This window comes from Lynx rufus, unplaced genomic scaffold (assembly GCF_022079265.1).
Source record: "Lynx rufus isolate CCGP_SWC_20201006 ecotype Redwood Valley unplaced genomic scaffold, mLynRuf1.p SCAF_31, whole genome shotgun sequence".
Classification (NCBI taxonomy): Eukaryota; Metazoa; Chordata; class Mammalia; order Carnivora; family Felidae; genus Lynx; species Lynx rufus.
Genome location: NW_025814847.1, coordinates 955,239 through 974,142, shown reverse-complemented (window position 1 = coordinate 974,142; position 18,904 = coordinate 955,239). Strand labels below are relative to the sequence as shown.

Sequence of the window (18,904 nt, the reverse complement as noted above, 5' to 3'; positions counted from 1 at the left end):
GCAGTGGCCAGGGGGATGCGCAGGGGGAGGGGAGGGGACTCTCACACTCAGAGGCCACCAGGAGAGACAAGGTGGAATTGGGGAAGCGTGGCCCCGAGTCGCGGTCCCAAATAGAGAGGAGACATTGCGTTTCGTACACTAAGGATCCTCCCCCGGCCCTGGATCTGGGCTGCCGGGGTTCCTGCCTGGAGGGGTCCACACTCCGTCCGGCACAGCCCAGGCTGGCGTATGGGCAAGGGAGCCAGGCGTCGAGTCGCGGAACCAAGCTACTGATCACGCCCGGAACTCACAGATGGGACAGTTGTCATGGGTCAGGTGGAAAGGCGCTGCTGAGAGACTAGGGGGCCACTCGGTATGGAAGAAGGAGACACGAGGTTACCGAAGCGTCACCTCTAAGACAAACCCGGGACATGCTCCTACGGAAGGCGCAGGAGTGTAGAGCAGAGACCGTGTTTTTACCCAACTGGTAACCATTTAATGCTCAGTCTAATCCGTGCTGTGGGCCCTGGGCGGATGCGATTCTAACAGGGAGCTTACGATCTAGTACAGGTCACTGGGAGGTCCCACACTAACTAGAAGCTTCTAGGTTTCAAGCCCCCCTCTGTGCCAGTCCTCAGAGACGATTTCTGAATCTCAGAAGAGCCCTGGCAGAGGGCCATCAGCGTCCCCATCTCACCGGTGAGGACACTGAGTCTCAGAGGCATAAACCACCCAAGAAAGGACGGGAGCCAGCACGGAGCCCCAGTCCCCCGTGCCTGCTGCCTCGGGGAGATCTGAGCCTGTCACTGACTACAGACACACCATTGAGTCTCTCTGAGTCTTAACGACAGGTCAGTGAAATGATGTTCGGTCCCATAACGCAGAACAAACGAGATATCCTCAAAGGCAGATTACGAGGTGGTCTTACTCTGGAAGTGTGGTGCCAGGAGAGGGCCACTGAAGAGCAGAGAGAAGGCCTATGGAAAACCCAAGACGCCAGGAGCCTGAGCCTCTTTCCGGGGCAGTGTAGACCAAGAAAGCAGGGGTCCCGGAGGCCCGACCCGGCTCTGCCAGGCCACAACCGAGGGAGGCCGGGGCGATCGTTCCCAGAGGTTGCCGGGGGAACTGGTGGGGCCCGGACCTCTTCCCAGGGCCAGACCCTGCCAGAGTTGAGGCAAGAGCCCTCAGGCTGGAGATGGGGGTGCAGACAGATGCTTCCCCACTTCTTCCTTCCCTCTTTCAGTCTGGCTGAGAATCTGGGGGAGGAAAGTCCCTAGGGGTGGAGAGGAAGTTGAGAGCCGCCGCCGGGTGCTGGGCCTGGGCAGAGAGGCAGAGCTAGGAGACAGAGCTAAGTGCGGCGTTGCAAGATGTCTATATTTGCATGCTGAGCTCACTGCTGCTCTTTTCCTCCCCAGAAAATAAAATTACATCATGGTGGGGGGAAGGCAGGAGGGCGATATATTCGGGAAAGGTGAGAGGAACACAGCCGGGCATCACCCCCCAGGAGAGAAGATCCGGGGCTCCAGGTCAAGGGGACGAGGCCCCGTGTTGCTTCCCGCCTGCATCCCTACCCACGCCCCCGCCCCCAATGTGGAGAAGCCCGAGCCAGCCTCCCATCCCTCGCTAGCGGGTCCCCTGACCCAGAAGGGGAGGAGAGAGGTTTTTCCAAACACAGGTCAGCCAGCTAAGAGGATCAGAGGCCCGAGGCCCGCCGAACGCCTAAACCCTAACGCACTCTGTGCTCCCCAGGGTCCCAGCCGCCGCGGCCACCGAAAGGGAACCAGGGGACGAGGGTGTCCCGCTGGGAAAGAACGAAAGCCGAGGGCCGGGTCCCGCAGTCCCCGGGGGCGCGGGCAGCGGCCCTCGGCAGCCCACCCGCCGGCCCTCCCTCAAGCCCCGCCCCCGCCCCGCCCCCGCCGTGACGTCACCGGCCGGCCGGGCGGGGCGCGCGGGGCTCGGACTCGGGCTCGGCGGGCGGAAGCGGCGGCGGCGGCGGCGGCGGCAGGAGCGGCGGGAGCCGAGGAGGAGGCTCCGGACGCTGCCCAGGAACCGGGACGCCGGAGAGCCGCGCCCTGAGCGCTCAGCCCGCGGCGGTGAGAGGCGGGCCGGGGCCGGGGCCGGGGCCGGGGCCGGGGTCGGGCTCGGGGCCGGGCGGGCGCGCAGGGGCGGCGACCCGGGGCCGCGGGGGGCGGCCGGGGTGCGGGGTGCGGGGCCCGGCCCGGGGACACTCGGCCGGGAGCCCGCTTCCCGCGCGGGCCGGCTCGGCCAGGACCCCCGCCGCGGCCCGCGGGGGCCACCGGGGGACCGGCGGGCGCGTGTCCGGGGCAGGGGGGCGGGAGCCGGGGGCGAGGAGGAGCAGCTAAGGCGAAAGCCCTAATTTCCTCCAGTCCGTGTCGGAAGCGACAGGGACACGCACACCTACGAGAGACACGCCAGCACACACGGTGACACACACCCATGTGACTCTTCCACACATCGCTTCGCACACAGCAAATCACAAACGTCCCTGCACTACACATCCACCCCCTCCCCCCACGGCCTCCATGTGCACGTCCCCTGGGAGAACATCTGTCTGCGGGACAGCTGAGTGGGGGCCCCTGTCCCCAGGCCACCCTGATTGTCTGGGCACAGTCTCCGAGCCCTGGGCCTCAGGTTGCCCCTCTTTAAGACAGAGGGACAGGGAGACGGGATCCGGAGCGAGTGAGCCCGCCTGGCGTCCCGACGCTGGGGGAGCCGGGAAGGTAAGGGGCTGCTGCGGCCTCTGCCCCCCAGGTCCACTTAGGTGCCGGGAGCGGCTGGTTTCTGCGGCCCGAGCGGCCCGGGGATGGAGGAGGGGGTGGGAGAAGAGGAGAGGGAGAAAAAGAATGAGTATGAGTCAGCCAAGGATGGAGCCCAAGTCAGAGAGAGAGAGAATGAGGAGAATGTGTGCGAGGGACAGGGACACGGTCGGGGACGGGAGGGGAGGAAGCGAGGCCGAGGTGGCCAGAGCAGTGGGAAGAGGGCTGGGGGCTGGGCGGCACGGGCTCCGAGAGCCAGGACCCGGCGAAAGCAGGATGGGGCGAGGCCCCGGGGAGTTCGAGAAACGTGCTGAATGTGTGGGTTTTGTTTCTCGACGAGTCTGGCCCCCAGGCTGTCAGAGCGATTAGCTTTAATTGCTCTTCCCTTTGTGGCTAAACACTCCGTTGGGGAGATTGCCAGAGATGCCCTAGGCTGCCCACTGCCCCGGTTGCCTACTTCCTCGCCGCCCCCGACACCTGTGCCCGTCCTGTGTGCATGTTGTCGTGCGTGAAGAGGGCCACGGAGTCACGCCCTGCCGGGCCGTCCCCTTCCCTACGGACCCTCACGCGCCACCTGTATGCAGCCAACCAGTTCAAGCCCCTCCCCCCCTTCCCCAAGCTGCCGCTCTCTGGGCAGCAGGGAAACTCACTCTTTCCTAAGAGTAGTAGCCCTGGGTGTTCAGAGGGGGACACTGAGTCACAGACCCCAGCGGTCCTCGGTACTCGGGGCCACCACCCAGTGAGACCGGCTGAAAGCCCACTGATAGGACAGGAGGAAGGGAGCGAGAGACTGCAGGAAGGAGATGGGTGAGGGGGAGAGGTGGGAAGGAAACCGAAACAGGAGTAGGAGAGACACCACCAGCTGAGTGGCCAGCACTTGGGCCACCTCACCAGCAGGCAGCCCTCTCTGCCCTGCCCGACCCGATGCCAGAGGTCTCCTGATGCCCCCATCGTGGGGCGTCTGCCTTCTCTTAGACTGAGGGCCTCTGTGCCCAGGGCTAACCCACCTGCCTTCTCAGCCTGAGGCCCGGGTATCCCATCTCCCCTCGTTCCCCGGCTGGCCGGCCGAGTCTTGGAGCCCCCTTCTTCCTTTGTTACAGGAAGAAAGACACTCCCCCCCCCCCAAAGCTGAATGGAAGCTAAGGGAAGAAGTCAACTGAGTGGGTTATTAAGGGAATCATTAGGACTAGGACTGCTTGAACTTGGGGCCCAGGTAGAACTGCCCTCCCTACTCACCCCTCTGCTTCCCCTCGCCTGGCACCCCATGCCCGGATCCAGAATCGAGGCAGTAAGACCCCCTCCTGCTGGTGTGGGAGACCTCCTCCACCCCCCACTCCGGCAGCTGCCACAGATGGGGTGGGGGGGGAAGGCTTTGTTTTGAAGTTTACTGGGAGTTTGGGACCAAACGGGAGAGGGGATGGGCATGAAGTAGTGTCCCAACGCACAGGGGTTACCCCGATTTGCTAGGCTTCTCAGGGTGCCCCGGCCCGCTGCTTCCGCAGGTGGTGCCCCAGGGCCCCCACCTGTCTGGCTCCGGGCTCCTATCCCCGGAGGCCAGCATGTAAGATCCTCCCCACCTGCCCCTCTCCCCCCAGCTTCCTCCATCACTTCCACTTTTGTCGGGGCTCCACCTGGGGCCAGCTTGGAAGGCGGGGGAGGGAGGGAGGGAGGGAGGAAGGAAGGAAGGAAGGTAGGTGTGAGGAAGCAGTGAGCAGAGCACAGAATGATCTGGGAGGGAAGGGGACTGACTTCCTGGCAGCCTCAGCTCCGGTCCCAGTTCCTGCCTTGGTATCCTGTCCCAAGAATGGCCTCCGCCCAGGCTGCCTGGTGTTCCCCAGACAACCTCCGTGCTGCTCCGGGGACCTGGAAGACTTTGCAGGGCTGGGAGGGGAGGAGACGCCTCTGTAGGCCCCGAGGAATCCTGAGTCTCGGTGACAAAAGTGACCGGGGGGCGAAGGAGCCCGGCTTCTGCCAAGCCCCACCGGGGCCACACCGCCCCGAGGACGGTGCTTGTCCGTGAGACTTGAGAGCCACCTAAGGAGATTCCACTTCCTTGCGCCCCAAGAATTCCCCAAGGGGCTGGCCTTGCCCCTGCTGCCCCGCCCAGGCCTGGCTGGACGACGGATCTCTCCAGGGAGGGAGCCCCCAGGCCGCCTTTCCCACTCCCGCAGGGGGCCTTACTGCACAGCTTCTGTCCCTCCTTGCCGCTCCCACACCCCTCCCATCCAGTGGTGTCATTGTCCCCACCGCTGGGGGGGGGGGGGCAGAACCGAGGTCACCCTGGTAACCGCGGAGTCCCGCACCCTCCCCTAGGATCCCTCCTTTGCAGCCTCCTTCCCTCTCCCAGCCCCGGCTCTTCCTCCATTCTGTGGGCCCTCCTCACCCTTCCCTTCTCTCTGCTCTCGGGCCTGTGATTACAGAGCTGACACACGCGTGCGGCGTTCACACACGCGCACGCACACACACACACACCTCGTACGCTCACCGCCACCCATCCAGCCCTAGCACGTACACATCCATTCCCAGAACACGCACGCACCCCCACACCCCGCCACCGCCACCTCCCGGTGCCCGCGCCCCTCAACGTTCCCCCCACCCCCGCGCCTCTTGGGGGCCTCGCGTCTGCCTCGCGCTCTAAGAAAGCTCCTACCCACCGCCCCCCTCCTTCGTGGGTGGCTCACTCACACATTAATCCCTCCCCGCCCACCTCCCCTGGAAGTCTGTGTTTTAGATTCAGAGCCCTAAACCCAACTTCCTTCCAGGAGAGACACACACACACATTCTCCTTCCACAGGATCTAGTTACAGCCTCTTCTGCGTGAAAATGGACAGGAGACCCCTAACCGCTGTCCCATTTCCCAGCCGAGGGCTTGGTCCCAGGGTCTCCTCCATGGGGGGGGGGGCAGGGTCTTCTTGGGGGCACCCTGCCTCCTTCCCGTGCTGCCCCTTCCTTTTGAGCTCTCTCCACCCCCCCCCCATTGATGTCCTCATGCCTGGACCCCCCCTGCCCGTCACCCCCCTCTCCTGGCCCGGGATTATGGAGGGGGTTGGGGGGGGGGGGCTGGGCTCCAGAGCCTGCTGCTGTGACCTAGATTTCAAGGCAGAGACGGCTCCTGGTGCTGACAGTCAGAGAGCATTGTTCCTGGCCCGGCCTGGTGGGGCGGCCGCCGGGCCCTGCCGGCTGCTTGCACCTAGCTGTGCCAGCGAGCGTGCCCGTGAGTGCCTCTGTCTTGTGGGGGTCCTGCTGGCTCATTGCGTGTGTGTGTCGCAGTGCCTGCCACCGAGGGAGGCTTGTTGGTTCCGGTCCGAGTAGGGGGTTGGGAATGCGGACTTCTGGGTCCACGCCTTTTACTGTGCCATGCCTCTCTGCCTCAGTTTCCCTGCACCTAGACCAGAAATAAGGAAAATGGGGTGAGGCCAGCCCCTCGCCGTCTGCTACGTTCCCAGGCCAGCGTTGGGGTGATTTGTGGGCAGTCCCCGTCAAGTACAAGGTCGTCTAGCTCCTTGTCCCAATCCTTGGTTCAGCCAGAGTTTAGGATAGAACTTACTTTTTAAAATGCTTCACTTTTCTGATTGTAAAAGAAACATATACTCATCGTGGTGGGGGGGAGCCCCTTTTAAACTCAGCACCGGAGTTTCACGTCTTATCACTTCCAGAAGTTCATTCTAAGGTCTGACCTTCCTTCTTCCTGTCTTAGTCACGCTTCCTACCTAGTGGGAAGGAGGGCCTTGAACGTTCTCTACCTTCCCACTTCAAGATCTTCCCGAAAGAGGGGTGGGGTGAAGGCCTGGGGGAGCCGCAGCCTCGCCCAAGCCCCCTCCAGGAGCCCATCCCGAAGGTGGTGCCAGCCGGACGTGGGTGCAGGCAGCGGTGACAGCCCCTTTGCTGCCAGACTCTCCCAGAGCTGCCTCGAAACCCCTTCCCCTGCCACCCAGCCAGCCTGGGAACCGGGCAGGGGGCCAGAGCCAGCCGCTTGGTATTCTGGGGCGCGGGGGCTGCGGGCGTAGCACAAAGGCTAGGAGAGAGGGCTGTGCGGAGGCCCGGCGGCCATCAAGGGAGAAACGGGCTCCACAAAGGTGGGGGTGGCCCGTTGCTTCCCCCTCCCCGCCCGCCCGAGCCCTAAGGACTGAATACAGTGGGGCACGGAGGGGCCAGGGGACCGTTAGACCAAGCACCTAGGCATCCATCCAAAATGAGTCATTGGAGGGGCGGTGGGGAGTTGAAGTGAGGGACCCCTTTGCTTCTGGGGAAGAATGGGAGCTAGAACACACGAGCTCTAACCAAGCAGCCCCCCCTCCTGCCCCTCCTGCCCCTCCCAGAGCTTCTCACTGCCACGGCCAGCCAGCCTGCCTCTCCCTGAAGGTCGTTTTGGAGTGTTGTGGGGTTTTTGTTTTGTTGGTTTTTTTTTTTTTTTGACAGGGGGAGGGGTTGCAGGTGGGTGGGGCGATTCTGGGGGGGGGGCCTGGGAGGCAGTGGGTGAGAAAGTCTGGAGCAGGTTGCTATGGTAACCGCCTCCTCAGTCAGGGGAGCTGTTGCCAGGGTTACTGCTGGGGGGGGGCAGAAATGAAAAAAGATGGGGGAGAAGGAGGTGTGACTTGTCACTCTAGGCTGAAGCTTGGCCCCTAGCTTCTCGTCTCTTCCCGACTGCGCCCGCCGCCCTTGGGTCTTCATTTTCTCCCTCCAGCCGGGGGAGCCCCCCCCCCAGCCTCCGCCAGGGTGGAGGGAGCTGGTGGAGGCGGGTGCCGGTGAGGAAACCGGACCGGCACCTCCAGCTCAGCCACCTCTCCCTTTGTTCCTCCCGCCCCCAGTCATGGCCGAGTACGGGACCCTCCTCCAGGACCTGACCAACAACATCACCCTTGAAGACCTGGAACAGCTCAAATCGGCCTGCAAGGAGGACATCCCCAGCGAGAAGAGCGAGGAGATCACTACTGGCAGTGCCTGGTTCAGCTTCCTGGAGAGCCACAACAAGCTGGACAAAGGTGGGCGGGGGCCGCGGCCTCTCGGGCTCAGTCCTGGCGGCGGCAGCGAGAAGCAAGGTCAGGGCCGCACGCGCCAAGCACTCTCCTCTCCGGCAGGCCGGGAGAGAGGCTGCGAGTAGAGACCCGGGGGTGGTGGTCCCTGCGTGCCTTACGGTGCTGTCAGTCACTAACGGGGGCGCTCACACGCCCCTGTGCTATTGTCAGATGTGTGACAACACATTAAAACACAAGTCGAAGGCGATGAGATTAGAAGTAAAACCACAGGTTCCGACGTTTTTCGTATCCACTTTTAGAGACCACTGCTCTGGGAGTGGCTTGGGCGGGGAGTCGGTGCGTTAAGCTAGCCCTGCAAGGCAAGTGTATTTCGAAGGCAGGGTCCCAGGCGGGGGCATGCCTGGCAAAGGACCACGGTCCCAGAGGCAGGAGTGTCTGGTGTGCCTGGAAGAGCAAAGGGGGCCTGTTTGGCTTGGCTGGTGGGGCCTAGGGTACATTTAGCGGTGGCTGGAAAGGTAAGTTAAGGCTGCGCCGTGGGGGGCCTTGAGGGACGGGGTATTCGGCGGGCGGTAAGTGACCCCTGGGCCGCGAGAGGTACTCGTCTGCCTGTAGCATGGCGAGCGGTCAGGAGGCGGCTGCAGAGGGTCACAGGGGAGGAGCCAGGGAGGAAGGACGGAGGGCGTCTGCAGTCTAGAACCGGCCCAGCCACGGAGAGCATCCTTCTGGCCACGGCCGTGCCCGGGCTCACGAGGCCCAGCATCTCTCCTGGCTGGTCTGGGGCCTGCACCCCCACGGGTGCTGTCGGGAAATTCTTTCTGATGCTGACGAGGAGGAGTGCTAGGGAGTCAGCCTGGGTGTGGGGGGTCAGGAAGGCCATTTAACTCTTCTGTTCCCCCCTCCCCGCAACGTGGAACCTGGTATTCAGCCCGAATCCCTCGTTCTAAATCCCTAATGTTTTAAACCTCACTGACCAACCACCTGCTCTTCCCGGGAAGTCCTCCGCATTTACCGTTGGTGCCTTAGCTTTCTTGTCCTGCTCGGCGGCCCCGCCCCTTCCAGGGGCGTGCCCTCTGATAGCCAGTGTGGGTCCCAGAAGCCTGGCCTGGTGGGGCAGGGGAGGCCTCTCCAGCCTGGCTGACCCCGTCTCCGTCTTCCTTCAGACAACCTCTCCTACATCGAGCACATCTTCGAGATCTCTCGCCGCCCTGACCTGCTCACCATGGTGGTGGACTACAGAACCCGTGTTCTGAAGATCTCCGAGGAGGATGAGCTGGACACCAAGCTGACCCGCATCCCCAGTGCCAAGAAGTACAAAGGTAGGAGGCCACGCCTTCACCGTGCACCTCTCCCCCCGCCCAGGGGTGATCCTAGGAGCACTTGACTCTGGGGAGAACGGAGGCGGATGCGGCGGGCCTGCCTGCTGTCGTCCACGCCTCCCGTCCCTGGACACCTCCCTTTTTGCCCCCAGACATCATCCGGCAGCCCTCGGAGGAAGAGATCATCAAACTGGCTCCGCCACCGAAGAAAGCCTGAGCGAGGGGGAGGAGAGGAGGAAGGTTGGACCTTCACTGGACCACTCCCTTCCCCCAGCCTCCAGGGGAGGGGCGAGGGCAACCCCCCCAGTCTACCCACTTACTAACCTGGTCCTAACCCCCTTACTGTGCGCGTGTGTGTGCGTGTGCGCACGCTCTGGCTGTCCGTCTGTATGTCTAGCTCATCAAGTTCCTCCTCCTTGTGAGGGGATGGGGGTCGGGCTGGGGGGGGGCTTCGTTTCCCCACTTTAGGGGGAGGTGGGGGCTGTTTCTATGCAAATAGAAATGGGCACATTCCTCCTACTGCCCTTTCCTCCACTCTTCCCCCACACGGCCGAAGCGTGGGAGCAGAAAGGACCTGTGTTTTCCTACACTGAGGAGCCGAGCTGGGGGTGAGGGCCTGGGGAGAGGTGGGTGGACCTAATGACGAGCAGCGGGAGGGAAAGTGGTGACCCAACCCCCACCCGGACGGGGCAAAGAACAGCCAGTTCCGAGTTTGTGCTCCCATGCTGGATTGACCAACGAGTCTTTTCTAGTGGTTCCTCAGGCTGGAGGGCCTGGGCCCCAGCAGGTCCCATTTTGCTCCCCTCCCACGGGCCTAGGATGGGTATGAGCCAGGGATCTAAGGAGAGAGGACCACTGGATCCCTTCCTGGCCCCGGAGTTCAGACCCCGTGGAGCACCCAGCATTAGACCCTCCCGCCTCCCCCAGAGCCCATGCTGGGAGCAGGCCCCCCTAAACCAGATGTGGGGAGGGGGGCCCTCTTTTCCACTCCTTTATTCCTACTCAGACTGTTGCACACACTGACTCCAAACCTAGGGAGACTGAGGAATGAGCTCCTTAGGTCTTAACCCCAACCCCGTCCCACCCACAGGGTCCCAGCGTGGTGACTACAGGCGACCCTCCCTATCTCGGGTCTAGAACGCCCCCAGCTGGAACGAAGGGAAGAAGCTAATTACGGTGTCTTCCTTTGCACTGACCACCCGCCCCCCCCCCCACCAGTTCAGTCCAGGAGGGGACTTGTTAGCCCGTAGCCCATCTTCCCCACTATCCTGGCGTGTTGGGCTCGTGAATGCCTCCTAGCCAAATCACTAGAGTGCAGTGACCCCAGCCTCCTTCCTGTGCCAAGATGCCCTCCCTGCCCTGACCGTGCTAACTGTGTGTACATATATATCTACATATATGTATATTAAACCCGCACTGCCATGTCTGCCCTTTCTTGTGTCTGGCATTAACTTAGTGTCTAGGCCAGGGCGGGGGTGGGGGGGGGGGGCGCAGTGAAGGGAGCGCCAGTCCAGTGGCTGTGTAGTGAAAACGAAGAAACTTTCTTCAAGTTTAAATTCACATGCAATCTCAAGAGACTATTCAGAGAAAGTTTTAAGTTCAGAGCTTTGAAGACGTGGGAGCAAAACTTAAGTGGGAGCGGAGGGCTGGCTGTCAGAGGAGGGAAGAAGCCAGACTGGCCGGAGAGAGCCGCCTCTGTGCCCAGCCCAGCCGTCCCCTCTGGCCACCGCTGCGGACACCTGCCTTAACACATACACCTTGAGTACTCCACACAGTTTTGCCTTAAAGGACCTTCCCAAGTTTCCCCAGCCCTGTCTGGCTTCTCCCTCAAGGACAGAGAGATACTTGCAGAATTGGGAGGGGGGAACTGAGCACGAATTGTCCTTCCGGTCAGGATATGTGATGTGAGAGTGTGTGTGTGTAAGAGAGAGAGAGAGAGAGAGAGAGAGACAGAGGAAGGAATTAGGAGCTTTCTCTGAAGAGGAGAGAGGGTGAGATGGGAGAAGGGAGACAGGGTCATTTTCAACAGAGTCTAGTAGTATCTCTGTAAGGCAAAAATAATCTAAAAAGACTAACCTGCCCTCCCATCCCTGTACTGCTGTGAGATCGTCCCTATCCTGTGCTCCCCTGTCTGCAGTGTGCACGGCCTCATTCTAACCCTGGAATAAAGGTGATTGTACTGTACCCGGTTCTAGAATTTCTGTGAATTACCAGGACTTTGGAGTCTTTGAATGACTGGGGAAGGGAGGGGGAGCAATACCCCAAATCCCTCACTGCAGCCTGGAAAACACCCCTAATGGTATCCTTCCCCCCGCCTCCCCCCACCCGTCTCCCGAGTAGCCCTGAGCTATGGGGCCTGCTCCACTGGAGCCCACGCCTGGAAACAGGACTGTCCCAGACCAGACCTCCTCAAACCGTAAGGGAGACAGGGCCAGGAGCCTATAGTGGAAGAGACCAACCCGGTCCATCACGAATGAATGGGCCACATGTCGCACACACACAGCGGCAGTCAGAAAGGAGAAGAAGAAAAAAAAAAAAGCTTTACTGAGAGAAAATACACAATCAATTCCAGAGTGCATGGTTTTCAGGCCACTCCACGACCCCTCCGGCAACAGGAGTGCGCGCATCCCCGCCTTGGGGAGGAAACGCAGCAGCTGACATCTGGTCTGAGAGTTGCTAAGAAAAGGGGCAGGAGGAAGGAGTGCCTTCCATCCCTTCACTCTGCCCTTCCTTCCTGGCCTGTTCTAGGAGAATCGGGCCGCCTCAGGATGCAGAATTCCTGGTTGGGGGCTGGGGGGGCGGGGGGGGGGGGTGGATAGCAGCACAAGCAATAAGGGCAAAGATTCAACTTAGGACTTTCATTCAGCGACCAGTGACGAGACAGGTGTCCAAGCCCCAGCTATCTTCATCCTTAGATTAACGATTTGTCCCTCAGTCGCAAGATGTCAAGAGGTGGACCAGCTGGAGAGGCCACCCCAGGAGGCCTTCCTCTGCTATACTCTCCTCCCACGAGGCAGGGGGCTGCTGGGGCAGGGTGGGTGGCTTAGAGAATCAAGCAGCTACAGGTAAGAGTGAGCGTGTCCTCTGTCACGTACAGTGTGAGGAGAGACAGTCTGCAGTGGCAGAACCTTCCTGAAGTCACAGTGCAGTCAAGTTTTAAAGACGGGCCAGCCTCTGGTTGGGAGAGCATCCTGGGAGCACCCACAAGACCCGAGGAGGTAGGAGATCTGGGGCAAAGAACTGAAAGGAACTCCGTTTCCCCAACCCCGCAACCGCGGCAGGAAGCGGAGGAGGGCAGAGTCGAGGATCTTCCCGTTCTGGAGCCTCCAAAAACCCAAGGGGTCGGCCCCCATCTCTGGTGGCCGCAAACAGAGGGCGGGCTGGGCCCTGTGTGACTGCGAGGGCAGGACTCCCACCCTCCACCTTCAGTCCCTTCCCTGCAGTCACGGAGGACATACAGGTATTCAAACTGACAAGAATTTTAACGTGCTACATCCAAGTTTGACTTGCTTTTTAATATATTTATAGATATAAAATTAGGCCTCTAACAGTGACAGGGCAAGGAGACTGCTGCCACCAAACAACTTTTTTTTTAAGTAACAGAAGAGGTAACATCCTTCCTATCCTTCCTCCACTTCTGCCCCTCCTCCCGCCACCCCAGCCCCTCTCACCAGACCTAGTTAGGGGTGACGGGATGAAGAGAAGGGCATGTGTGAAACACCGAGGGAAGGACAGAGGATGAACGGGTGGGAAGGACAGTGAAGAGTGTGGGGCGGTTAGGGGCTCCAAGGACTCCCCAGAATAACGGGATCCTGGGATGGGGTCGTCTGGGGGCGGTGGGGGGGGGGGCAGGGGAATGCAACTGTCACAGACTTTTAAAACATAAAGAAAAAGGTCAACAACCTAAACCAAAGAGAGAACGGCACATCCACCGCCCCCACCCCGGCCCATTGGTACTGAACAGCCAGTTATCCCCGCCCCCCACCCAAGAAACAAGGGAGATTAAAGAAAAGGAAACCCCATTCCCTACCCCAAACCAGTTAACAAAATAGGCTCCCCCTCCCAAAAAAAACAAGGCTTTGGGGAGAGGCCGTTTCTGCTGAGCCCTCTGCACCTCTCCGCGGAGCCCATGCCAGGGCCTGGCTCCTACTCCTAGCTACTCCGCAGGTTCGCGCCCCCTCCGGTCTGTCTTTCTCCCAGGAGGTCTTTCTTTTATCTAAAGCAAAAAGTCCAAAGTGCGTTTCTGCTGAAGGTAAGGGCCTGAGACAGGAAAGGGCTGTCCAGGCAGGATCGGGGTTGGCAGCTCCGGCCCGCCCCTCCTGGGTCCGAGGCCTCAGGAAGGCATGCACTGCACCCGGTCGGGGCCCTCCTCCTCGTCCGATGTGTCTGAGGAGCTGGGGGACTCATCCGAGTCTGCATCTGTGGCCCCAACCCCAGGCTCTCGCCAGCGCTGTAGAATGGGAAAGGCTTGTTAGTAGTTTCCCCACAAAGAGGACAAGCCCGTTAGGGCTTAACTGTAACTCAGGTGCTCTAGGCCAGGGGTCGGCGGACTTTTCCTTAAAAGGGCCAGATAATAACTATTACCGATCACGGCTATTGCGTATGTCTATTGCGACTCTTCGGCTCCGCTGTGGTAGCACGAAAGCAGCCACAGACAACATGAATGGACGGGTATGGCTGTATTCCAGTAAAACTTTATTTGCCAAAACAGGCAGCATGCCAACTGCCAGAGTTTGCTAACCCCTGCCCTAGGCCTCTTCGGGCAGAAGGAAAAACAGAAAGTCACTCTGACACTTATCATTTTTCCCAACCCCTTCCCCACCCTCACGCCTCTGCAAACACCGCGCTCTCACGCGCGGCGATGGAGAGCAGAGAGCAGGCCCCACCCGCCTGCCTGGTGGCTCTTCCAAGGCTACACCAGGGCTCTGGTGGGGGTGCAGGACAATGGATAAGAAACCCAACCACAACCACCCGACCGCTTTTTAAAATGGCGAGGAAGTGTGCACTAGGACATGTGACCCTTGCGGGGGTCACCGCCCCCGGGCGCCCACCCCCCCACGCCAGCTTACCCGGTGGTGGCGTCTCTGTCTCAGGTGATGCATGAGGAACCAGAGCATGTGGCTATCAAACAGGTCAGTGTGGTGCAAGCTGTCTTCATCCCGCTCCCGCTTGTTCTTCTTAATCACCTGAACCAGAGAGGGTGCTGGGGGTGAGTGTGGCGAGTAATGACTAGGGACCCCGGCCCTGATCAGAAGGGACTGGTGCCCCATCCCCCTGAAAACGTCCTTCAGGAGCTGTTAAGCCGAAGGGGAGCCAGACCAGATTAGGAAAGGGTGCCCCAGGTTTATCCACTGAGAAGGTCAGGAAGCTCTAAAATAGAACGATCCTTCCTAAAGACCCCCTTCCCCACTCCGCCGTGAACTCAGGGCACTCCACAGCTGCCCCGGGACCCCTGCGCAGGGGATGCTCCCCGAGGGCCAATCACAGCCGTGTGGGGGAGGGTGTTAGACTCAAAGTGCAACATGGACCTCCGCAGTCAGCCACTTACATCCTTCAGCCCCGTCAGCTCAGTGGAAGTTTCAGCAGTGGGTGCCCAGATCTTGACATCATGGTCTAGGCCGCTGGTTGCCAGCACAGGCAGGTGAGGGTGGGGCTCAAGACAGTTTACCTGGTCAAGAGGAAAGGAAACCACAGGCTCAGGGGTATATGGGAATAGGACTTAAAAACCACCACTCACCTTGAGCCAAACATATTCCTCAATCAGAGCTGAGAGAGTGCTGGGAAGGCAGGCCCAACCATCACGAACGCAGGCCAAGGGCCCTGGGGGTGGAAGAAACGCTGGACACAGACTGGATAGATAGAACGGGCCCATCTCTCATCTCCCAGGTATAGGCAGGGGTGGCCTCGCCCTAGACACAGCCGCAGGGGCAGGCGGGTGACTGGCCAAGCTCACTGCTGGCTTCACAAAAAGGCAATGAGGTCCAGATGACCTCATCTACTCCGGATTCCACAGTTCCAACTTGCCCAAGGCTGGAAAAAAAACATCTCAGTGCCTTTCACCAAATGGCAAATAAATTTTTAAAAATGAAGAAAGCAGCAGCTGCCGCTGAGCCCCCAGAAAAGAGAGAACAATCACATTCACTTGGCACGGTTTACTTGGACTGGAGGGAGGCACAGGCTGGGGAGGGGTGAGGCAGTGGAGGCACGCGGATGCTGGAGAACCCTGCACGCCCCAGGGGGACGGCATCCTGCTGTGCACCCAGAAAGCCCAATAGGCTCAGCCATAGGGTGGCACAGTGTAGGAACACAGCTTCCTGGGGCATCCGTGGCATCAGTCTAAACCACCTCTGGGTACAGTGACTGCGCAGGAGAAAGGGACTGTGGCAGACAGGCAGGCCTTCTGGCTTCAGCAGCTTCCTTCTGTCTGGAGGCACCCATGCCCCCTGCTGTCTAACTTGGAAACATCAGCCTTCCAAACAGGGCAGGGCAGGGCAGGGCAGGGCAGGGCAGGCAGCTCCCAGGGCCACTGGAAGAGCTGGTCCCAGATCTAGCTGCTAAAGCATTTTGGGGCTTAGTCAGCCGAAGAATAGATAGGAAAGGCACCCGGAAGGAAGAGGGTGTGGCCCTAGCCGGTCCTCACCCGTGCCCTCCCCCCCCCCCCATCCCATCCCGCCTTGCAGCTGCCCCCGTAGGCCAAAAAAACAACCCCTGGCAAAAAGCCTCTTTTATCTTTTCCTTCTCTCTGGACCAACCTCCTCTGCCTGGCCTGCACACGCAGAGAGCGCAGCTGAGGGGAAACTGGGGCCAGCATGGAAAATAATACTGACCCAGGCTTCCAATCGTCTTTGTTCTTCCATTTTACAAGTAAATAAATGCTCAGAGAAGACTGAAGTGAAGCCCGAGCCTGACAGTAAAGCAGAAACCGCGTTTCCCCTCTTCTCCTTCTCTCAAGCCCCGTATCAGCTCACTGCGAAGTTTCTACTGGGGCTCTTTTCAGGTAGTGCGGACAGTTCTCGGCATCTGCGGCATGAGGAAACCCCAGACAGGAGCTCCACTGCCGGAGATTATTATCCAAAGATACATGACAACTTACACGTACAAACCAGAGATCATTCCGCCACCTCCTGATGAGCCCTCCACCCTGACTACCTCTCCTGGAGCAAGTCAGCAAAATCAAAACAATTCCTTGGAACTTGGGACTAAGGACAAAGCCAAGGGCAAGAGAGACAGCAGTCAATACCGTATAGTACCTGGGTTGGAGCCTGCAGGGGGAGCCGACAGAGAGCTTCTGGGCCAGGCCCGTCTGAACGCCAGCACTACCCGGTCAGTAACAACCTGAGCGGAGCAACGAGCTCCAGCCTCGAGAGGCCTGGGCTGGGAGATACGCGGATGGGACAGAGCAGTAAAGTGCTCTGGGGGACCAAGGACTGTCCTTAACATCAACCCCACCCCCTTGTCCTTAAATGGGAACAAAGAAGGGACTAGAGACTGACGCAAAACCAGAGTCGAGAGACCTGGGCAAGGCGGATGATAACTTCTAAGATCCCTTTTGGCTGTTATATTCTACTTTACCATGAGCTGCTATGCATCTTCTTTGGAGGCTGGTGCCTGGCGACCTGCTGCGGGGAAGTTAGGGCCAAAAACACGGAGGTGGCCAGGTGGGAACACACAGATCATCAAGCTCACATGGGGACAAGAACAAGCTGGGAAACGCTCTTCAGGGTGCGGCCTCTAGATCTCTTGTTCTGGTCTCTCACTCTCGTGACCACCAGATCCAGGCGTGGGGCCCGCCTATCCAAGCGGCTGCCCTCTCCACCTGAGAACCTGGATTACCCATCAGACCCTGCTATTGGCAGAGCTGAAAGCAAACCGGCCTGCAGAGTGGTTTGGGAGAGGGCATTCGGCCCTGCGTCTCTCCGGAACGGAACGCAAGACAGTTTATGATCTAGAAAGGATTCACTGGGCCCTTCTGACTTCCTTCTGACTACATGCCTACTGCAGAATTCTCACGAAGACTCCAGTGTTTTAGTTTGTTCACTGCAGGTGATAGAGGAGGACCTACGGAAGGGCAGGACGGGAAGCGGGCAACAGTGAGATACGCCTTCAAGCTCCACACCCTCTCCACATGCGTCCAGGCCAGAGAAGCCTGGGATCTCTACTGGCCCCAGGTCCCAAAAACTTAGACAAAACCAGAAAAAAATCTGAAAGAGCTTCACGTGAAGGCAAGAAACACACAAGGAAAGGGAGCCTGACTGCAAAGCACCGTTTTAAGTTCTACCACCATTGTCTGGACACCTCATGAAGAGATGGGCTCTTTGCAACTGCCCGGAGCTGAGACGGGATGAAAAGGGAGAGAGACCAAGCTGTCTCAGCCGTTCCTGACAGGCTCCTAACCAGACTCGGGTAATCAGTACAAGGCAGTCTCCCAAACTGCCCCTTTCAGATCTTCTGCAGTCCAAAAACCTTACAATAGGAAGCCACTAAATTCCTTTTCAGAGTCTGGGTCTCAAAAAAGAAAAAAAATATATGATGAGCTAGATGGGTCTTAAGAGCTGGCCGTACTTCACTCCCCAATTCAGGACCCCTCATGCTTCCTTTCTGCCCTACCCCTACGAAGGCTGTCTGGAACTCAAAGGACAGGCAGACTGAGCTGCTCACGGGCTGTACAGCAGGCTGCTCAGTCATTATTTAAACCACCACCACAACAAATCACGTATTTGCTCTGTCCCCATCTACATGTAGATGTTATGGGTTTATATTCATTTAAATATAAACAGGACATTCCACCTCTACGTATTTAATACGTATCTCCTAAGTACAAGGATATTCTCCTATATAAATAAAATGCTATTGTCACATGACAGAAACCTAACATTGAATGCCCCACGGAAGGATGTGTGGACCATATTCTGACTCTCCCAACTGCCTGAAAAGTGCTCCTTCTACCTCGTATCCGCTGACCCAGGATCTAGTCAAGATGCCTACTCAGCTACTCTTACGGGATGAGGCACGTGGCACGGAGACCCCTTTGGCACCGGGCACGATGGGAGTGCCCTGAACTCCAGTGCTCTCCTTTCAGAAAAGGTGCACGGCTAGAGACCCCCCATTCGGGCCACAGGCTCTTCCCTACAGTCCCTTTCTCTCCCGAACAAACCATGCCTCAGAGGGGCAGAAGGCAGAACACGGGAGAAAACATTCCGTGCAAACCTCAGCACCCCCTGGTGCCTTCGATGTGGCTGGCCAGACTCCAAGACAGGGCATCGCGCCGCCACAGTGAACTCAGGGGCCCTGCGAACACCTACCTCAACGGCGAGAAGAGCAGGGAGCCGGCCAGGCCGGCACAGCGTACTCACCACGCCTCCCTTGTCCCCCTCCATGAACTGCACGATCTGGCAGGAGGACTTCTCCCAGAGGAAGATGTGCCCGCAGTCACTGCCGCTCACCACAAACTCGCTCTTGGGGCCATAGAAATTGACGCCTTTTACTGAAACGATGAACGAGGGAAGAAACCACACGGAAGTTGGCATCAGGCCTGTATGTATTTACCTCATAGGGAATTTAGTTATTCACAAAGTCCGAGTCAGCAAAGAGCCACAGAATCCCTTTCATTTTCACAAACCAAATCAAGGGCTTGTGCGTACACAACAGACAGAGCAAGAGTCATGCCATTCCCCGAGCCTGCTTCTAGTCCCTCCAAGAGCTCCGTGGGGCAGAGGGGCTCCGGTCCCTCGGTGGCAGCCTCAATCACCGTGGTCTATACCCTGCGGGGCACCCCCGGCCTCACGAATGCCTTACCTGTCCCGGCCTGAATCACCCCACTAGGCAGCCCTGTTCCACACTCCCGGCCCATCCTTGG

General features: G+C 59.4%; 2 protein-coding genes across 5 annotated transcripts in view; one reads left to right on the top strand and one right to left on the bottom strand.

The window, feature by feature from the left end:
* Positions 1 to 1,976: 1,976 nt before the first annotated feature.
* PEA15 (proliferation and apoptosis adaptor protein 15) lies at positions 1,977 to 11,232 on the top strand. 2 transcript variants are annotated; one of them, XM_047092645.1, is made up of 5 exons: positions 1,977 to 2,072; positions 7,565 to 7,738; positions 8,893 to 9,048; positions 9,201 to 9,288; positions 10,139 to 11,232. In XM_047092645.1, exons 2-4 carry the CDS (start codon positions 7,567 to 7,569, stop codon positions 9,263 to 9,265), a joined length of 393 nt encoding a protein of 130 aa, XP_046948601.1. In that variant the 5' UTR covers positions 1,977 to 2,072; positions 7,565 to 7,566; the 3' UTR covers positions 9,266 to 9,288; positions 10,139 to 11,232. The 2 variants fall into 2 exon arrangements, with proteins under 2 accessions (XP_046948601.1, XP_046948600.1); XM_047092644.1 differs by having other exon boundaries at positions 9,201 to 11,232.
* Positions 11,233 to 11,574: 342 nt separating this feature from the next.
* Positions 11,575 to 18,904, bottom strand: part of DCAF8 (DDB1 and CUL4 associated factor 8) — a 41,525-nt gene continuing 34,195 nt past the window's right edge. For all 3 annotated transcript variants that reach the window (XM_047092643.1, XM_047092642.1, XM_047092641.1), the window contains exons 11-14: positions 18,402 to 18,532; positions 14,597 to 14,716; positions 14,118 to 14,234; positions 11,575 to 13,498 (exon numbers count right to left, since the gene is read on the bottom strand). In XM_047092643.1, coding sequence (XP_046948599.1) covers positions 13,382 to 13,498; positions 14,118 to 14,234; positions 14,597 to 14,716; positions 18,402 to 18,532 — 485 coding nt within the window. In that variant the 3' untranslated portion in view covers positions 11,575 to 13,381. The remainder of the gene's footprint in view (positions 13,499 to 14,117; positions 14,235 to 14,596; positions 14,717 to 18,401; positions 18,533 to 18,904) is intronic.